The sequence below is a fragment of the Arvicanthis niloticus genome, chromosome 26, assembly GCF_011762505.2.
Source record: "Arvicanthis niloticus isolate mArvNil1 chromosome 26, mArvNil1.pat.X, whole genome shotgun sequence".
NCBI lineage: Eukaryota > Metazoa > Chordata > Mammalia > Rodentia > Muridae > Arvicanthis > Arvicanthis niloticus.
In genome coordinates this window covers 17,344,855-17,363,661 of record NC_133434.1, presented here as the reverse complement: position 1 = coordinate 17,363,661, position 18,807 = coordinate 17,344,855, and the positions used below count along the sequence as shown (strand labels likewise).

The window sequence follows — 18,807 nt, the reverse complement described above, 5'->3', positions numbered from 1 at the left end:
CTATAAAACCTCATAATCTAGTAGATGGGAAATGGCAGAAAACTAACACTCCTGCAGAGCACAGACTGAAGCTAGGGAGCAGGGTACCCTGGGGCTGGGTGCAAGCAGTCATAGCTCCCAGGACTAGCGGGCTGACCCTAAAGCTGCTTCAGCTGCTGACTAAGGCAAGGAGGCGGAGAAAAGTAGAGTCCGAATTCCCATGCAGTTTCCATGGAGCAGACCCATGTAGCTCACAGAAGATATTAGGAGTTCAGATCCCCTCAAGGGCTTCAACAACCAGTGACACTACAGAGTGAGACCACTGTGAAGTTTCAGATACACAAAACCACAGAAACTAAGCAGTGCTAATAACACACCTGCAATATCCTTCCCCAGGTAAGAGCACCAATGGTTCCTCATGACCTCAATGGCATCAAGGTCATCCTTGGAGATGTCGTTATTAATGATCAGGTGGATGCAGGGAATGATCAACTCATTCATTACATTAATGCCTTCTGTTACAGAATGGTCGTCATTTGTTTCAAAAAGAGAAGCAGCCTTGGCATTCAGCTCCTACAAATAAAAGACAGACAAGGGGAGACTGAAAAAAAATAAGTATCACTTTAGTATGAATCTAAGCTAACAGTCACACTAAAAAAATAAGCACTGGTTCCTGCCCCAGATGTTCTGACATAATTAGGATGGAGCTGACCTGTGCCCTGGGATTCTATATAACTCCCATGATGATTCTAATGCACCCAAACTTGTGACTCGATGGCCTACTTTACCAGCCAAGGTCATATCTGACATCTGTTTCTACCCTAAGACCTATTGAATGATTCTCAATCTTCACTGGCCACTAGAACCACTCACAGAAGACACTGAAACCCAGGTTACCCAGGTTACTCCCAGACTGGCCAGTTGTTACTGATGGCTGAAGGTACCCCCTATGTGACTGATACACACTAGAGGCAGTGATGGGAAGCCTAAACCATCCCTAGTACGGCAGCAGAAAGGAGATGTGAGGATGCTCAAGGTGGTGACCTCTATCTCGTAAATGAGAAGCCAAAAGCACAAAGGCTTTTAGGGGCCACCTCGAAGCATAGTTTGACAGAGCAACCAAAGAATTCCCAGAAAATAAGGATGTTACAAGGATAATCCCACAGATGTCTGAGAAAATGAATATACAAGGACAACCTGCAAGCAAGCCATCTTTGAGAATTCCACAAAGAACTAGCAAGCTATACACCCCTGGGCAGATTGACAGCATTACACTAGACTTTCCCTATGGTTATCCAATGCAAAAGAGGTAAAATAACAAGGTTAGCAAGAATAATTCTTACATTCTCTAACCTAGTATAAGACTGGAATATATTTTTAAGATACTTCTAGTTCTAAAAACTGCCCTCTGCTAGGCAACCCTGGGACACATCCCATTCTTCCCACATATTCATGTGGCTCAGTACATGGTGGGCTCAAAGGAAACAGGTGGCTCTGTGCTCAACAAACTCATACCTTGTGGGGGCAATATGCTAAAAGCTTTAATGCAGGCACATGAGAAGGGAATGGCTGGCTCAACTTATCAGGAGTTGAAGAATGATATACAAAGAAAGTGAGAGAGAGCAGGAGAGAGGCGGGGAGGGAGGAAGAGAGATTAACGTTTCATAAATGGTACAGACCAGAAGACATTTTCTGCGGTACAAAGCAATCACAGACTCCTTCACGCCCCTGCGGGGCCCCTTCACCAGCAGGCCAGCGTTGCTCTGGTATGCATACACCAGGTAGGACAATGCTTCCTGGTACCTTAGAAAGTGGGAGACAATCCACAGATGAGTTCTCTTTGCCAAAACCTAGGGCTTAGCTCTCACTTTTCTGTAATGAGAAGCTATTCGGCTACAATACGATGTACTGGGAAAACATGGGAGGCAAACACCACAACCAGCCTCTGCTGTTCTGTACACAGAGCAAGAAAGGTAGGGCAAATCAGGAAACATCTTTGGACCTCAGGTTTTCTCTGTCTCTAAAACAAAGGAGCCCACCAAGGGAGCCCAACATCACATGTCCTCACTGATCAACCCACTGTTAAATGAAAACAGCGTAATGTGGTAATGTGTACAACACAATGAAGCATGGGGTGGGTAGGCACAGTGTATGTGACAAAGAAAGGGACTCATGACAGTGGCATGAGTATCCCTGGGTGTTAGTGCTCTGATTATCAATGCTAGAGGGAAAAAAAGAGCCAACATACTTTCCTTTTTGGAAGAGTTCCAGGCCCGTTAGAAGGTACACAGACACCTTTCGGAACAGACTATAATCTTCATGCCACCTCTGGAAAGGAAGGACCACCATTAGTGACTTGATCTCAGCATACCACTGCCTGATTCACTTTCGGTGCTATATACACAGTACAACTACATACTCAGAACATGTGGTCAAGAACAAAAACACACAAAACCTTTGCGTAAGAAAACAAAAAACAAAACCAAAATCGACTTAAATGAAGGTGCACGCCTGTAAACTCAGCACTGGGGAGGTGGCTGCAGGAGCATCAGCAAGGCCAGCAGAGTCCTCCTCAACACATGACAAATGCGAGCCTAGCCTAGAGTATGTTCACACCACTGAGCTAACCTGCTGTGTTCTATTCCTTCTGCTGAGGGTCATTTCACTTCATCTAAGTGTTTGAGTTGATAAACTCTCCTAATCTCAGCACAACTTGTCAAGTCCTTCTGCCGTATACAAACGAGTATGAGGCACAGGCAGCCACGGGGAAGAAGGGAGCACGAGCTAAACAGCACAGGTCTGGCACAGCGCGCTTTTATACACAGAAGAGTTTGTTCTTTCAATTTTATCTGTAGCCCCACAGTTTTAATGCTTACTAAAAATGATGCCACTACACACCTACACAAACACACACACACGCTGCCTAGGACAAGGCTCAGGAGGGCCCTTAGGAAAGGAGGATGCCGCAGGATGACCAAGCCTGACCCTAAGACAGGATTTTTATTCATTTTCCCCCTCTCAATCTGTATCCCTGGCTGTCCTAGAACTCCTTATGTAGATCTTGTAGTTCAAGGCTGGCCTTGAACTCAGGAAGTGCTGGGATTAAAGGTGTGGCCACCACACCCAGCTCTGTTTTTCCCTGGGAACTAGTCTGGGAACATAAAACTTCATTTTATCTCATTTGCCTCCAAAGTAAGGTTTTGGGAGGAATTAAAAACGAATAAAGCCCCACACCTACCTTATACTCTTCCATGTTCATGTCATCTGGACCAATTTCCATCAGTTTGGCCTGAGCCACCTTCATGATACTGATAGATCTGTGTGGGACAGAGTTCAGAAAGCAATGGCAGGGTACAAGGAGCACCTCCGAACTGGAGGAAGTTGCCAAGTGAGACCCCATGCAGGAACGGGCTGGGGCACTCTCACCTCTCATCATAGCTAAGGTTCCTGTCCGCAAACTGTTCCAGAAGGGTCCGTTCTACCACCCTCTTGGGTGCTTCATTTTGGAAAAAGTAGACAAGAACATGCTGGAGGCGAGGGTCACTGTGAGAGGTGGGTGCCTCTTTGGCAAGCTGATAGAGCCGGGAGTATTCTTCATGAAATGCCTGTTACAGACAGAATTGAGGGGTAGGAAAGGAAACCCGTGCACTTGAGCACACATACAGAAACTGACATGGAAAAACCAGAGGGCCTCTCATTAACTCACACTAGGCTAAAGAATTCTTGTTGAGAAATTACAAAAGCAACCATGGGATGTGAACTATTGGCATATCAGAACTCCCTCGAATCCTGACACTAAAGACATACTATATTCAAAAAATAAAGTCAGCCGGGCAATAGTGGCGCATGCCTTTAATCCCAGCACTTGGGAGGCAGAGGCAGGCAGATTTCTGAGTTCAAGACCAGCCTGGTCTACAGAGTGAGTTCCAGGACTACACAGAGAAATCCTGTCTCAAATAAAATAAAATAAAATAAAACCCAAAATATAAAAAATAAATAAACTCATTTTCCTCATCAGGTTGTTTGTTTTGTGGAGACAGGGTCTCAATTCTGTAGTTCAGGCTACCCTAGACCTCATTATGTAGACCAGGTTGGCCTCAAACTTATGGCCATCCTCTTGGTTCTTCTGCCAAAGTACTAGGATTACAGGTATGTGCCAGCATGCCCACCTCTCAGCAGTGGATCGTTTAACAATCCACCCAAATGTAATCTCATTAAGACATCTTAAATGTCAAATACTTCAAATAGTATCCCTTTTTAAAGTAAAGGATCTCAAGTTACAAAGTCAGTTTCAGAGTTTGTGTCATCAGTGAACATTTAACAAACTCATCATCCCTGTAGACTAGATGCAATGCACAGTGGCACTACTCACTGCTGGGACACTGCCAGGCAAAGATGAGCTGTCAGCTTTGTGGGACGGCTTGCTCATCAGTTGGACAGCAAAGACAGTGTCGTGTTTCATTTCAACACAGGATACGGTGTATCTGTGTGCTAGGGTGTACATGTGTGGAGACTAGAGTGCAACCTCAGTACTGTTCTTCAGATTCTATCCAATACACATTTGTGTGGGGCGGGTGTAGAGTTGGGCGTGGGATTGAAACAGGGTCTCACTGTGTAGTTCTGGCTGGCCTGTAACTCATTATGTAGACCGAGTGAGTCTTGAACCTCACTTGAATCCGCCTGTCTGTCTCCTAAACACTGGCACTTAAAGCATGTGCCACTATACCTTGTGCCATCATACTTTTTTGGGACAGACTCTCACTGACTTCAAACTCACCCACCGAGTAGGCTATACTGGTTGGACAGCAAGCCTCAGGGATCCTATCTCTGCCTCTCCAGCACTTGTATTACAGTGTACCAAGTTACATGTATATATGTATGGGTGTGTATATATAGTATCCAAATACTATATATACTGAAACCAGAGTGACAGGCAGAGTGCCAAATTGCCTGAAACCAGAGTGACAGGCAGAGTGCTAGCAGTGAGCTGTCCAGTGTTGGCTACTGGGAACCAAACAGGGTTTTCTGCATCTGCAAGAGCAGTATATGCTGGGACATCTTTCCAATCCTGTGGAAAATTTTATTTTTTTAAAATGTAGATTCTGGATATCAAAAATGTATCCTTTTGACTGAGCAATCTCCCGGCACAAGCAATTTTAACACCGTTTCCCATTGTCTTACAGAAATAATCCTGGGTTATGAGGATTAAATATAAAACAGGAATACCTTAATAAGCCCTGCTTCAGAGCCATCTCGGTCAAAGGTCTGGCGTGCTTTAGCTATGGCCAGGATGACCCCTTGCATGGCAGGGCTCAGCATCACCTACCACAGAGGGCACAAAACAGAAAGAAAAAGGAGAGTAGACAGTTCAAAAGGAAACCGTATGACGTGAGGTGAACAGAGTGCCGAGAAGTCGAGCAGTGTCCCTCCCTGGCTGGCACAGGCTGCAGGCCAAGTTTCACAGCCCTATACTAGATGCATGCAGGACCTCACTATCCCTGTAACGATGCCTATGACAAGCTGTTCCTGTGTGCACATTCTAAGTGTATGAGATAAACACAGACAGCCAAGAACATTTCTGATGGAGGCTGCTGAAGATTAGGTTCAACCATATGCTCAGCACGCTACTAGAATGAGGTATGAAGGTAGATATTAAGTAACTGCAAACTTTCAATAAAAAACATACACACACACAGCAAAAAGCAGAAACCTGAGAGACGGTATTAAAGGCTGTGTGCAGCGCTACTGAAAAAGAGGCAGACCACAAGGAATAGCTGCTTGCTCAACTGCAGAATTAAAAGCAAAATCAACTTTAATCCACGTTTGTTTTATTCACTGACGAAGTGGAAAAAGTCTACTTGTAAGACAAAACAATGAACTGCAACCAAAAGCAACCCATCTCTCAAAGGTAAACGTATTTTTATTCATAATACCAAACGGAGCTAATCCTTCCCCTAGGCCATCCAGGCTTTGTAGCAGTCCCTGCTCAACACAAGCTGGGTGTACACACATACACATGCACACACGCATGCCAAAAGTGCACAGCAGAAATGGGTCACCCGTGCCTTTTCATGAAGGACAACTAAGGTCAGAAGCAGACAGGCCTCTATGGCTGCTGCTTGATTCAGTGAGAAAACATTAGCTGGTGACACACACCTTTTGAAAAACAACACACAGCTACCCTGCACTCGTCTCTGTACCTCCTCATCATAGCCATCTGCATCAGATCTAACCAGAATCCTTCCCACACTGGGAATCTCCACTTCAGAGACCTCAGAGTTAGGTGGGGCAGCAGCCTCTGTGTCTCTGGCCTCTGAGGCCTGCTCTGACTGCTCTGCAAGGTTTGTTTCCTGGGGCTTCTCGGATTCAGCTTCCTTATGCTGTGGCAGCAGAATGGAGGGAGGGATAGAGTTAAGAACGGGAGAAAAAAATGGAAGAAATAAAGAGGGCTGGTTAAATTCAGCAGAGACAGAGAACAGAAACAACAGAAAGCTGGTAGCTGGTGTCACAAACCAGACCCTCTCAAAGGAGGGCACCTCAGCCAGTCTCACCTCGCTCAAGGCTGCTTCCACACCGCTCTTCTCATACGCCTGAGCCGTGTTTGCGATTGCCTGGGCAGTCTGCTCCTTCGCAATCACAGCATGCTCAGAAGACAAGCATCGAACGCCATGAGAGGACGCTGCTGAAGACTCTAACAAAATAAAACAATCACAGAAGTGTCACATCTGTCAGTCAGCAAGCAGGGGAGACACACATTTCAATATCTAGTCCAGCACACCTCTTTCAAAGCCCATGTAAATGCCCTTAGAAATTTTGACAGGAAACAGCTACTCTGCCAGGCAGAAGAGGCACACCTTTAATCCCAGCACTTGGGAGGCAGAGGCAGATGGATTTCTGTGAGTTTAAGGCCAGCCTGGTCTACACAGAGAAACCCTGTCTAGAAAAACCCTTTAAAGAAAAAAAGGAAGAAAGGAAGAGGAAGGAAGGAAGGAAGGAAGGAAGGAAGGAAGGAAGGAAGGTCGGTTTACATCAAGGATTCTCAAAGGTCTGTTAAAATTACTGTGCACACTCTCTCGTAAGTTTTCATGCCAAAGATGTTTCCTTTCCTCAACCATGTATTAAATATTAAAGGTCATCTATTGGGGCTGGAGAGATGGCTCAGTGGTTAAGAGCACTGACTGCTCTTCCAGGTTCTGAGTTCAATTCCCAGCAACCACATGGTGGCTCACAACCATCTGTAATAAGATCTGATGCCCTCTTCTGGTGTGTCTGAAGACAGTGATAGTGTACTCATATGAAACAAATTATTAAAAATAATTAAAACAAAAATTAAAAAAAAAAAAGGTCATCTATGGAAAAGAGTCTAACCTTCCATCCTGTCACCCTTTCTCCTACAACCTGGGGGAGAGGTAAAACTGGGGGAGAGGTAAAACGCTATAGAAAGCACAGAAAGCCTTCCTCATCATAGTATTTCTGCTCATCAGAAAGCAACCGATCCCACCAAACTGTGTGACAGCCATTATAAACAGAACCCGCTGTTGGGCCAGCAAGACAGCCCAGTGGTAAAGTACTTGTTGCCAAGCCTGATGACCAGGATAGGAGAGAACTGGCTCCCACCAGCTGTCCTCTGATATCAACAATGTGTTATATGAAGCATGCTCCCATACTCTTCCCATCAAAGAAAAATAAAAAATAAATAAAAATAAAAGAAAGCCACTGTGAAGAGAGACATCACCTTGTCACTGAGTATCTGGGGTTGGCTGGAGAGGACAGCAAGGACCTGACCAGACCCGGCATAGTGTGGGGGGTGCAGCAAGGGCCTGATTGGACGATACCTTGTGATGTGGAGAAGTCCTGTGAGGAAGAGTTCGGGGAGGACTCCATTTGCGGGATCTTACAGGACTGTTCTTCCTCCCATTCCTCCACCTCTTGCTCAAACCTCCAGTTATCTTCCTGAATGTACTGCCTGAGTTCTACAGACAGGGCTTCCACTTCTCCCGCAGTCTGATCAGATTCATTAGGAGCTACCTCTGAGGGAAAATAGTTAAAACAGAGAAAGGTAAACCAACACACTGTCACAGAGGAAGGGTGGCACATCCCAGCTTTCCTCTGTCCCTAACAGACATCCACACTCATATGTATACTCACAGACACACGGGATTCAACCAGAAACTCTGACAGCATGAGGCTAACCGGCATAGCACATCAGGAGCTGAGCAGGCAACATCAGCAGGCAGGTGCTTGGTATTTGTCTACTGGAACTACAGAGACAGCTCTGTAGCTAACAGCACAGGCTTCTCTTGCACAGGACCCAGTTGTGGTTTGCAGCACCAACATGGTAGCTCATAACTGCCTATCCCAGTTCCAGGAGATCTGATACATCAGGCATGTATGTTGAGTGAATCCCCCCAACTCCCAATCTTGGAATAGCTTTAGCCTGCCAGCTGTTTCATCCTGTTGCTGTAACATGACTGCCAGTCATGGACACAGAAAAATAACTTGACTCAGAGCAGGGTCATGCTGATCACATATCCTGTTATTATGTTCCATACGAGGTTTGCTTATCTTAAGATATTCCAGCGTTTTAGGTAGGACCCATCAAATAAAAGGTCAATATGAACTGTTATATCTAAAGTAGCTTGAGTCAAAGCCAACCTGCATTTCTTGCACCTGTGTATGAGCTCACTGTTTGGATTGTTTTTATGGTTTTTCCCTTTACTAGCTGGCCCTAAGAAATGCTCATCGTCATGGCTCAGCCCCTGAATTCGGAGCGAATTCTGAGCTGCTGCGGCCCTAATCCATCAGTCTTAGGGTATACATTCAATAACCCCTGTCTGACTGAGATTTGTGTTCATATAGTTTGTTAGGCAACTCCTGGACCCCAACACATACATGCAGCCAAATATTTATCAGCATAAAATAAAAATAAACTCTTAAAAATTAGTATCTGTTGGTTGACTGAATGAACACACAATAGGTCAACGATTTAATCATGGTCAGTCACTGGATGTAGCCAGTAATTCTTTAAAAACCTGAACATCAACAGATGTGATAGAAAATGGAGAGGGTTCAGTGCTTCAGAATACTTGCTGCTCTTATGGAAGAACCCAAGTTCCATTCCCAGCACCCACAGAGGGTAGCTCATAACCACCTGTAACACCAGCTCTGGAACATCCTACATCTGTCCTCTGTAAGTACCTGCATGCACATGTGCACAAACACAGAAACACAGGCACATACACAGAAATAAACTTACTTAAAAAAAAGAAAAAAAAAGAGGAAAAAGAAAATTTAATTTAACTTTAATTTAACTATTACATCTAAGAGGGGATAAGAATGTCCCAGCTGGGCATGGTAGCTTAACCTTAGTACAGCTCCAGAAATGGCAAGAAGATCAGGGGCCCGCAAGGGAACATCTGATCTGTCACCTGTGCCTGAGTGCTAGGATTGCAAGCATGCACAACCACACCTGGTTGACAAGGTGCTGGGATCAAACCAGGGCTTCTTGCCCACCAGGCAAGCACTCTACAAAAACACTTTACTCCCCAGCCCTCCATGTGCATCATAGAGATGAGCAGTCCAGGAAGTAACAAGGAACGCCCAACAAGCAAGGACTAGGACAGTCCTTCCTAATACTCTCAGCCAGGATTTAGGACTTTACACCATAAATAGAGGGTGGTTGTTTTCTGACTATTTGAGATGTTTTCTCTTTTATTCTCTTACCGTTTTTATGTTTTAAGAACATTTTACACAGTAATAAATTGTAGTTACAAATGTCTTCAAAATAAGTATGAGACTGCTCCTCTCCCAGGGACTAGCTCCCCCAAATGCTCTCCTCTAGTCAGCACGTTTACCTGCATTGAAGTGGGGCAACTTGTCATTGATATACATCAAGCAGTACGCGCTGACATTTCTCAGGCCCCCATAAGAATCTCTTTCAAGTTCCTCCCAGGAAGACTCAGTAACAGAGATATCATTGTATTTGAGCCAGATCTGTCGGGGCTGGTTGTAGATGTATGCCCAGTAGTGTCCTGCACTGGCTTGTCCTTCATGAACAAGAACTGCATGTAAGCGATAAGGCACCTGCAAATCAGAAAGGAGGGCTCTCAGACCGGGCTCTCACAGAAATCGGATGGTATCTATCACTACAATCCTGAACATTCCCAACTAGCAAGTAAAAGGGAATGCCCACCCAAACACAAGGGAACATTCACATCAAGCATTTTACCAACTCAGGACAGACCAATGAACACACGATCTTGGAGGCTGTCCAGGGTCCAATCCCAAGGGCCCTTACAAGAAGAGTCAAACCAAGCCTTGCTGGAGGCTCTGCTAACTCTAAGTTCTGCTCAGTACCTTATCGTCCTTTCACTCAGGGGTAGATTTCTTTGAAGCAGCACAAGAGAGAAGAGGGGAAGTCAAAAGTTATAGGACCTGTTCCTATTCCAACCACAAGCATGCTCTCTGCCCTGCTGCGAGCAGAGCTGTGTTCTGGAGGTTACTCGGCCACAGCCTTCATAGAGCTGCCTCTGCACAGGCGTGTCCAAGGCCCTATCACTGAATAAAAAGGAGTGTGGACAGAAAGATTTCTGCTCTGATTGGCTCCCTTCTGGAATCTCCAGTTAGTAGAGAAATAAAGCCTGAGAACACTACTGGAACCTCTCAAAGGAACTTAGAAATGGATAACTGATCTCCAGTCAGTTTTTCCCACTGCACTGCTTCAATTACCATTTGGATGATGCAGGATATTGATCAGACTGTGAACCCCAAAACTGTGTTATTTACTGGAAAAACCTGGGTGCTTTCTCTGACTCTCTGAATTAGCAGTCTTTTACCCTAGCATCTGGTTCCCGAGTCTTTACTGGTAAAATCAAATAATTTAGATTTTGTTAACACCACCACTTAGAGAAAAACTTTTTTTTTTTTTTTTTGGTTTTTCAACACAGGGTTTCTCTGTGTAGTCCTGGCTGTCCTGGAACTCAACTCTGTAGACCAGGCTAGCCTCGAACTCAGAAATCCACCTGCCTCTGCCTCCCAAGTGCTGGGATTAAAGGCGTGCGCCACCACCGCCCGGCAGAGAAAAACGTTTTATTAATATTTAATAGCAAATTAAGATTAGTCTTTTTAAAAATTATGCATAATCATGTGCATATGGGTATGTACATGAGAATTCAGGTGCCCATAGAGGGTGAGGCATATCAGATCTCCCTAGAATTGAAGTCATAGGTGTTTCTGGGAACTGAACTTGGATCCTCTGCCAAACAGCATACACTCTTAACTGCCAAGCCATCTCTCCAGCTCCTAACAGCAAACATATCTCTAGTATATGAAAAAACAGCACCTGGCAGAATCCAAAAAAGGACGATTTAGGTTTCAACATAAGCAGAAGACACTCTGAATTCTTCAACTGGCTGTAAGGGAATATATTTCTATCTTAGCGAGAAATCCATGCCGCTCTTGTGGTATTATGCCCTCCGCCATTAGTACCAGCCCATTTCCCTTCACCTTTAATTCTACCTGACGAAGAAGAGGATCACAGTACATCTGCTCAATAGCCTGTGTGGTGCTCGAGATACAATTCTTTAAGTCTGTTAAGAAGAAAAACCTCATTAGGTAAGAGTGTCTGTGACGGGCCCTGCAACACAGACAGTACTGCTTCTCTGTCTCCGTGCTGTCATGACTTCTGCTTCCCACCAGGAGGCACAAAGCAGCGCGTGGTGCTCAAGGGGCAAGTGCTTCAGGTTTTAAAGGCTTTTAATTCAATGTAATTACACTGAGGTCTTTAACAAATTATTCTTATAAATCTACACTGAAATTTCTTAAAGCAATAGTCTCAATTTAGGAAAAATCCTTCCACGAACTGAAGCAAGAGTGCAATGGGAGGAGAGAGCTGGGTGCAGTGGCAGAGCACGTGCTTATCTTGTCTGAGGGCCCAGGACAGGAGGGAGGCCAAGCAAGAATGGAGTATGTGTGGTTTTATGTGGCAATTTGACACAAGCTGGAGTTATCACAGAGAAAGGTGAGAAGCACAGAAGTCACAGTGGCCAAGCCTGATGCACAGAATCAGAAAACAAATACCTAGACTGCCTGGCTTCCAAATAGCCAGGAAAAACAGTTAATAGCTAACAAGTTTTCAGAACACCAACCTTGTATATCCTGTTCAATTTCACTCCGCCACCTCTGAAGACAGGTCTTAACGAAATTCATCTCCTCATCTGTGACTGTCCGAGGAGCTGGGGGTGCAGGCATTTCCAGGGAAGAGTGAGGAGAGGTCAATGGCCCACTCAGTACCTCAGAGTTAGGTAGAGCATCGTCCGGAGAGAAGGTACTTTCAGTATCCCGAGAGCAGCTTTCGGGACTTGAACTGGAGAAGACAAAACTTATTACAACTTATTTTGTAACATCTAAAATCCAAGTTGGGGTGGGCATGGTGGCAGAAACAGGTAATCTCATCCCTTGGGAGCCTAACATAGGACTGTTGTGACTTTGAGACTACCCTGGTATAGCTAAGGGCCTATCTCAAAAAAAGAAAAAAGTTTAATTTGACCCAAACTAATATACTTCAGAAAACCAGCTGCTTTAAGAAAGATACAGTAGCCTGATGGTGGTGGCGCACGCCTTTAATCCCAGCACTTGGGAGGCAGAGGCAGGAGGATTTCTGAGTTCTAGGCCAGCCTGGTCTACAGAGTGAGTTCCAGGACAGCCAGGGCTACACAGAGAAACCCTGTCTCAAAAAAAAACAAAAACAAATACAAACAAACAAAAAAACAAAAAAAACAAAACAAAAAAAGGAAAAAAAAAAAAAAAAAAAAACAAAAAAAGAAATGATACAGTTAAGACAGACCCCTGACAACAGTGAAGCTGAGAGACCTCAGTCGCAAGGCCAACATAAGCTACACAGCGAGGCCTTATCTAAAATCTATATATATAATAAAAGCAACTTTTTCTTGTAATGCTCATCTCATTTAATGTAGTCTGGTTATAAGGCTAATATTAGTACCATTTCCAGCTGATGAACTACTAGCTTAGCATTTAGCAGAATTTAGCTGCCATAGTGGTTCATGTCTATAACCTTGGCACCCAAGAAATGAAATAGAGGCAGGAAAACCTCAAACTCAGTGGCTCTCAGCCTTCCTAGTGCTGTGACCCTTACCACAGTTCCTCATGGGATGGCAATCCAAGCATAAAACGATTTTCATTGCTACTTCTTAACTGTAATTTTGCTACTCAAGAATAGTAATGTAAATATCTGTGTTCTCTGATGGCCTTAGGCCATCCCTGTGAAAGGGTTGTTCCACACCCCAAAAAGGGGTTGTGACCTACAGGTTGAGAACTTCTTTTCAAACCCAGGGCTTCTAAGGGCTTTGAAGTAAGATCCTATCTCAAAACATCCTATCTTCTAAGGGTGGGAACAAAACAAAATAACAAAAGACATAAAAGCACTATGACCTCAGATGGCAGTGGGCTGATTCCCTATACCAAATAAGTCAGGCATGATAAGCAAGAGGAAAGGAGAAATACATGCAAATTTATCTCTAATATCACCAAAAAAAGCTGCCTGCTGGGAACTGAACTATGGTCCTCTGCAAAGCAGTATGCATTTAATGGCTGAGCCATCTCTCTAGCCTCTGGGTTTTTGATTTTGTTTTTTAAGACAAGGCTTCTCTGTGTAGTTCTGACTGTCCTGGAACTTGTCCTGTAGGCTTCAAACTCAGACTCAGCCTACCTCTGTCTCCCAACTGGTGATGATTAAAGGTACATACCACCACAGTCCAGACTAGGTTTTTAACATAAGCTTTTTTCTCTGAGGGACAAATGTGCCATAGTAATTTTATTAGCCAAAGACACACACATCATGGAGCGTGACCCAAGCTGAACCTGCTGGCACCGTCAAGCTTTAACGCTAGCTAAATAAGGCAGAGTCAGAGGATTGCGCCACCTGGCCTCCCTGTGTGTTCACAAGCCTAGCCAAACTCCTCTAGGCTTGTCCGCAGAATTCTTGCCAGTTCTTCCTTGCATAACTCTGCTCATAAGTTTTTTCTTGCTGTTCATTTAGCCATGCCTCCTTCATGGCAGATGTAGTACAGAATGAGATAGATGTGTGGAAGACTCCTGGATCTCTGAAGAAGCCCTTCTGACAGTTTCAAAGCAGTCCTGAGGTCTGATCCACACAGCAGACAGTGAGAAGCCTCTGTCCAGGAGGGCAGGTAACCAAACCCTTCCAGAAGGCAGAGCTCCCTCTCTGAGGGAGGTGGGAGGGTGGAAAATGAGGCAAATAAGAATGGGAAACAACACAAACCATTTAAGAAAGCTGCTTCTTACCCTTTCTTGGATGTGAGGTCAGAAACTGGGCAGTGCACTGAAGGAAGTGGTAATGTCCTGTGCTCAGCACCAGCAGACAGACAGCTCTCAGAGGCGGGCTTTGTACTGGCAAATTCAATAACGTATTTCAACATGTCGGGGAGTGGGAACCGAGATGGGCCCGAGCCGTACTTCACATACCTAAGAGGCAAAGACACTGGAACACTACTGCCCAAGTCTGCTATGCATTGTAATAACTGCTGACAAAGACTTACCATGCAGAGGTACTAATAACCCAGCTATAATCCTAGCAGCTCAAGAGGCTGAAGTAGAAGGATCACAAAAAGTCTGAGCCCTGCCTGGGTTTCAAAGTAAGTTTGGGGCAACCTAGTGACAGCCCATCTCAATATAACAACAAAATCCCTTATTATTTCTAAAGGCATACACTATTTAATTGGTTACTCAATCTATAGGGTTAAAAACTAAAAGAGGCTTCAAGAGTAAAAGCCGCCAGCAGTCTGATGCCTCACAGAGTACAGTTTCAGACAGCTCTGGCTCTGCTCTCTTGTCCCACTAGTCAGGCTCTGCTCACAAACCTAAGTCCTTTCTTAGACGACAATGTTCCAGACTGAGAAACAAGCTGGTCATTAGTTCTCATGGCATTATCTTTGTCCTTTCTAAACCAACTGCTTCATAACTGAGAGTGAGAGAAATCCAGACATAAACATTAGGCCTTAATAAAAAACAAGGTGGTGGTAGCCCATGCCTTTGATCCTGGCAATTGGGAAACAGAGAACTCTGATTTCTTTGAGTTCAAAGCCAGCACAGTCTATGGAACAAGTTCCAGGACAGCCAAAGCTGTCTCCAAAACCCAAAACCAAACCAACCAACCAACCAACCAAACAAACAAACAAACAAAACAACCCCTTAAAACCAAAAACCACCACCACCACCAAGAAAGAAAGAAAGAAAGAAAGAAAGAAAGAAAGAAAGAAAGAAAGAAAGACAGACAGACAGACAGAAAGGAAAAAAACTGGACATTAAAGGTCAGAGGCAAAAAACAAAAACAAAACAAAAAACCCAGCAATCTTCCTTTTACAGGGTCTTAAATACTCTATTTTTTAAATTAGTTAATTTATTTTATGTATATAAGTACACTACACTGTAGCTGTCTTCAGACACACCAGAAGAGGGCATCAGATTTCATTACAGATGGTTGTGAGCCACCATGTGGTTGCTGGGACTTGAACTCAGGACCTCTGGAAGAGCAGCAGTCAGTGCTCTTAATTGCTGAGCCATTTCTTCAGCCCTTATATACTCTATTATTCATGAATGTGATCAATTGCATAGGCCAGCCAGTTATAAATTACTCAAGATTTCTCCAGTAGGAGTAATATTCTCAAATATGTGACTGAAATAATAGAGCACTTTTACAGTTAAGATATATTTTATGTGTATGGATATTTTGCCTGCAAGTATATCTGCACCACATGCATGCCTGTTGGCCTAGGTGGCCATAAAAAACTCATGACAACTAGAGTTACGAACTGTTACAAGCTGCTATGTGGATCCCGGGCACTGACCCTGGATCCTTTGCAAGTGTTAACTACTGAGCCATCACTCTGACTGTACATCTTCACTTGTGTGCATGTATGTTCACAGTCCAGAAGAGGGCACTGGATTCCCTGAAGCTTGATTACAGGCGGTTGTGGATGTATGACATGAGGGAGCATAGTGTGCACTTTTCACCTTAGAGCCATCTCCAACTTCTAGACAAACTACTTTAACGATACTTACAATCTGCCATTACTAGCACATTACTTTAAACTCACTATGGAGATGCAGGCAGGACAGGAAATTGCAGTCATGCTCAGATACATCATACTGTTTAAGGACACCCTGGATACAGGAGACTCCACCTCCACAACAATCGTTGTTACTGTGGTTAGTTAAATGAGCAGCGCATGGTTGCAAACACCTATAATTCCAACACTTGAGAGGCAGAGGCAGAGGCAGAGGCAGAGGCAGAGGCAGAGGCAGAGGCAGAGGCAGAGGCAGAGGCAGAGGCAGAGGCAGAGGCAGAGGCAGAGGCAGAGGCAGAGGCAGAGGCAGAGGCAGAGGCAGAGGCAGAGGCAGAGGCAGAGGCAGGCAAATCATTATGACTTTAAGACCAGCCTGGTCCACAAAACAAGTTCAGGCCAACCAAGGCTTGCTTACACAGCAAGATCTTTTCTCTAAAAACCTAAACCAACAAACAAAAGAAAGAAAATGAAAATATGAGTAGAAAATGAACATTTTAACTCAGCATCAAACCCATGACACAGGGCAGACAGCAAAGGCAGCTGTAGCCAAGGCTTGCATACCACCTACTATGTCCCTCAGAGCTGGCATGTGCCTGCCAGGGTGAAAAACCTGAGCCAGTTGTTTAATCCCTGGCACACACTTGGCCACGATCTTCTGCTACGAGTTTATCAAACTCTACTCAATGGGCACTCCACAGAGGGCAGAGCTGGTACCTCAGCACAGGATCGGGTGCCAGTCTTCAGCCCCGCCCAGGTTTGTTTTATTTTAATAGAATACTTAATATAAAATCCCGCAAAAGTTTTTCTCCTCTAAGAGATTTGTGCTTATTTGTAACAATCACTTCTGAGTCCCCGCTCTTAGAGCCATGACTTCACAATGCAGCCTCTGCTTTGACTAATAGGACCAGGACAAGGGATGGAGGGGTTGGGGACCAGAAGGGATACAGTCACTAGAGCATTTGCCTACCATGTACAAGGTGTCCAAGTCTCAGCACAGGATAAAAACAAAAACACAGCAAAGGTAGTTTCAAAACTGTCTTGTCTACCATGTACAAAAGAAATCTCCCTTTCAATATCTTACACAGTTACTTATAGAAGAAATAATAAGCATTTTATTTGTTTTCTGTAGATGAAGAGGGAGAGAGGAAACCACCAACAGTATGAATTTCCTTTGTAAATGTTAAACCAAGTCTATCTAGACTATGAAGGTCTTGCCTAAGGAGATCTGGGTGATTCTGTTTTAAAATAAAGAAAGTGCAGAGTCTGCCAGAAGCACAGTACACACCAGGAGCTTGAGCTCCTGTACTCAGTCAGCATCACCCCATCTCAACACTCCACAGGCCCATTTTCCCCAAGTGAAATAGCTAGGCTTGGAGGCCATTCAACGCAATCCCAACCCCTGGGGATGTGGAGGCAGGAGAATCAGAAGTCCAAGGTCATCCTCTTTTAGAGTTTGAGCTACAGAAAACTCTGTCTCAAAAAATCCAAAGAGGACAAGTGACGGCCAGCATTGCTTCTCACATTCATTTAGTCAGAGAGCAGAAAGAGCAGGGAAGAGAGACTGCAAGGCAGCCACAGCACGCCTGGGTCCCTCAGGTCCTCGGGACTGCTCACCCACACACGCTACCTAGCCTTAAGACTCCTTTACAGCTATAATGAGGACAGTCGCTATTTTATAAAACACCAGTTATTAGTTATGCTCTGGACTTTTAAACACAATCTCTGATCTTATGCTTGCTTTATGTTTCAAAGCATAAAACTACTCAGAGACTCACCTTTCTAATTTTTGCTGCAGAACTTGTATTTCCTCCTTCAACCTCCGAATATTTTCTCTCTTACTTCGGATAAGCTCTTTGCTCTTATACATGTACCTAAGCAAATGACAACCACGTACAAGTTATATCAGCGAATATCAGTGACAAAACCTCAGAGAAGGGCTCCTCACACAGGCAGTTATCCATCAACCAATACTAAATTTTTATTTTATTTTGGGGGTTTTGGCCTTGAGACAGAATCTCATGGCTCAGAGTGGTCTCCAACTCCCTCTGTAGTGGAGGCTGCCCTTGAATTTCTGGCTAAGTTACAGGGTACCAAACCCACCTGAGTGCACTGCCGTGGATCACACTCAGGCTACAGCCCCAACCCCAAGGTCAGCAAGGATGGATGCCCACTCTCACCATTATCTCTAAATGCTTTCCTAAAGGTGAAGCCAGTACAGTAGGTAAGTGGAAGAAACAGAAGTACAGAGACAGCAGCACAGGAGGCAGAGCTGTTCTTCAGCTGCTGCTCGCAGCAGCCACAAGACCCTAGCAGACTTAGTGAGTTCACTTGAAGGGACAATGTCACCTAACAACCAGAACAACCAACCTGATTTCCATCTGCTCAAAGAGAACAGAGTAAAATTTCAAAAACTCAGAATATCAAAAGTTTGATTTACCTAATGATGGAAGGAAGGGCTGTATACCAAAATTTGTAAAACATCACCAAGAGAAATAGAGATGTAAAAACAGAATGGTAGATACCACGCTCAGAAGAAAAAGATCACAATCTAAGATGTCATCTCTCCCCAGACTGAATGACAGGCATGGCAAAATCCAACCAAATATCCCTTATTTTGGCAGAAATTGGCAAGACTCTGAAATTTCCATGGAAATGCAAGGAGCCAAAAGCCAAAATCATTTTGAAGCAAAAGCCTCTGAAGAGTGTATGGATTCTCTTGTCAAAT

The 18,807-nt window shown here is 44.4% G+C and overlaps 1 protein-coding gene across 7 annotated transcripts in view; it reads right to left on the bottom strand.

The window, feature by feature from the left end:
* Positions 1-18,807, bottom strand: part of Usp28 (ubiquitin specific peptidase 28) — a 53,135-nt gene that overhangs the window by 2,836 nt on the left and 31,492 nt on the right. For 2 of the 7 annotated variants that reach the window (XM_076925076.1, XM_076925078.1), the window contains exons 12-25: positions 17,858-17,953; positions 14,302-14,481; positions 12,126-12,343; positions 11,485-11,567; positions 9,834-10,062; positions 7,815-8,009; positions 6,531-6,670; positions 6,180-6,359; positions 5,206-5,301; positions 3,406-3,584; positions 3,218-3,296; positions 2,228-2,307; positions 1,659-1,782; positions 357-552 (exon numbers count right to left, since the gene is read on the bottom strand). In XM_076925076.1, the coding sequence (XP_076781191.1) occupies positions 357-552; positions 1,659-1,782; positions 2,228-2,307; positions 3,218-3,296; positions 3,406-3,584; positions 5,206-5,301; positions 6,180-6,359; positions 6,531-6,670; positions 7,815-8,009; positions 9,834-10,062; positions 11,485-11,567; positions 12,126-12,343; positions 14,302-14,481; positions 17,858-17,953 (2,075 nt within the window). The remainder of the gene's footprint in view (positions 1-356; positions 553-1,658; positions 1,783-2,227; positions 2,308-3,217; positions 3,297-3,405; positions 3,585-5,205; positions 5,302-6,179; positions 6,360-6,530; positions 6,671-7,814; positions 8,010-9,833; positions 10,063-11,484; positions 11,568-12,125; positions 12,344-14,301; positions 14,482-17,857; positions 17,954-18,807) is intronic. The other 5 variants (XM_076925077.1, XM_076925080.1, XM_076925079.1 and 2 more) reach the window with 5 other exon arrangements.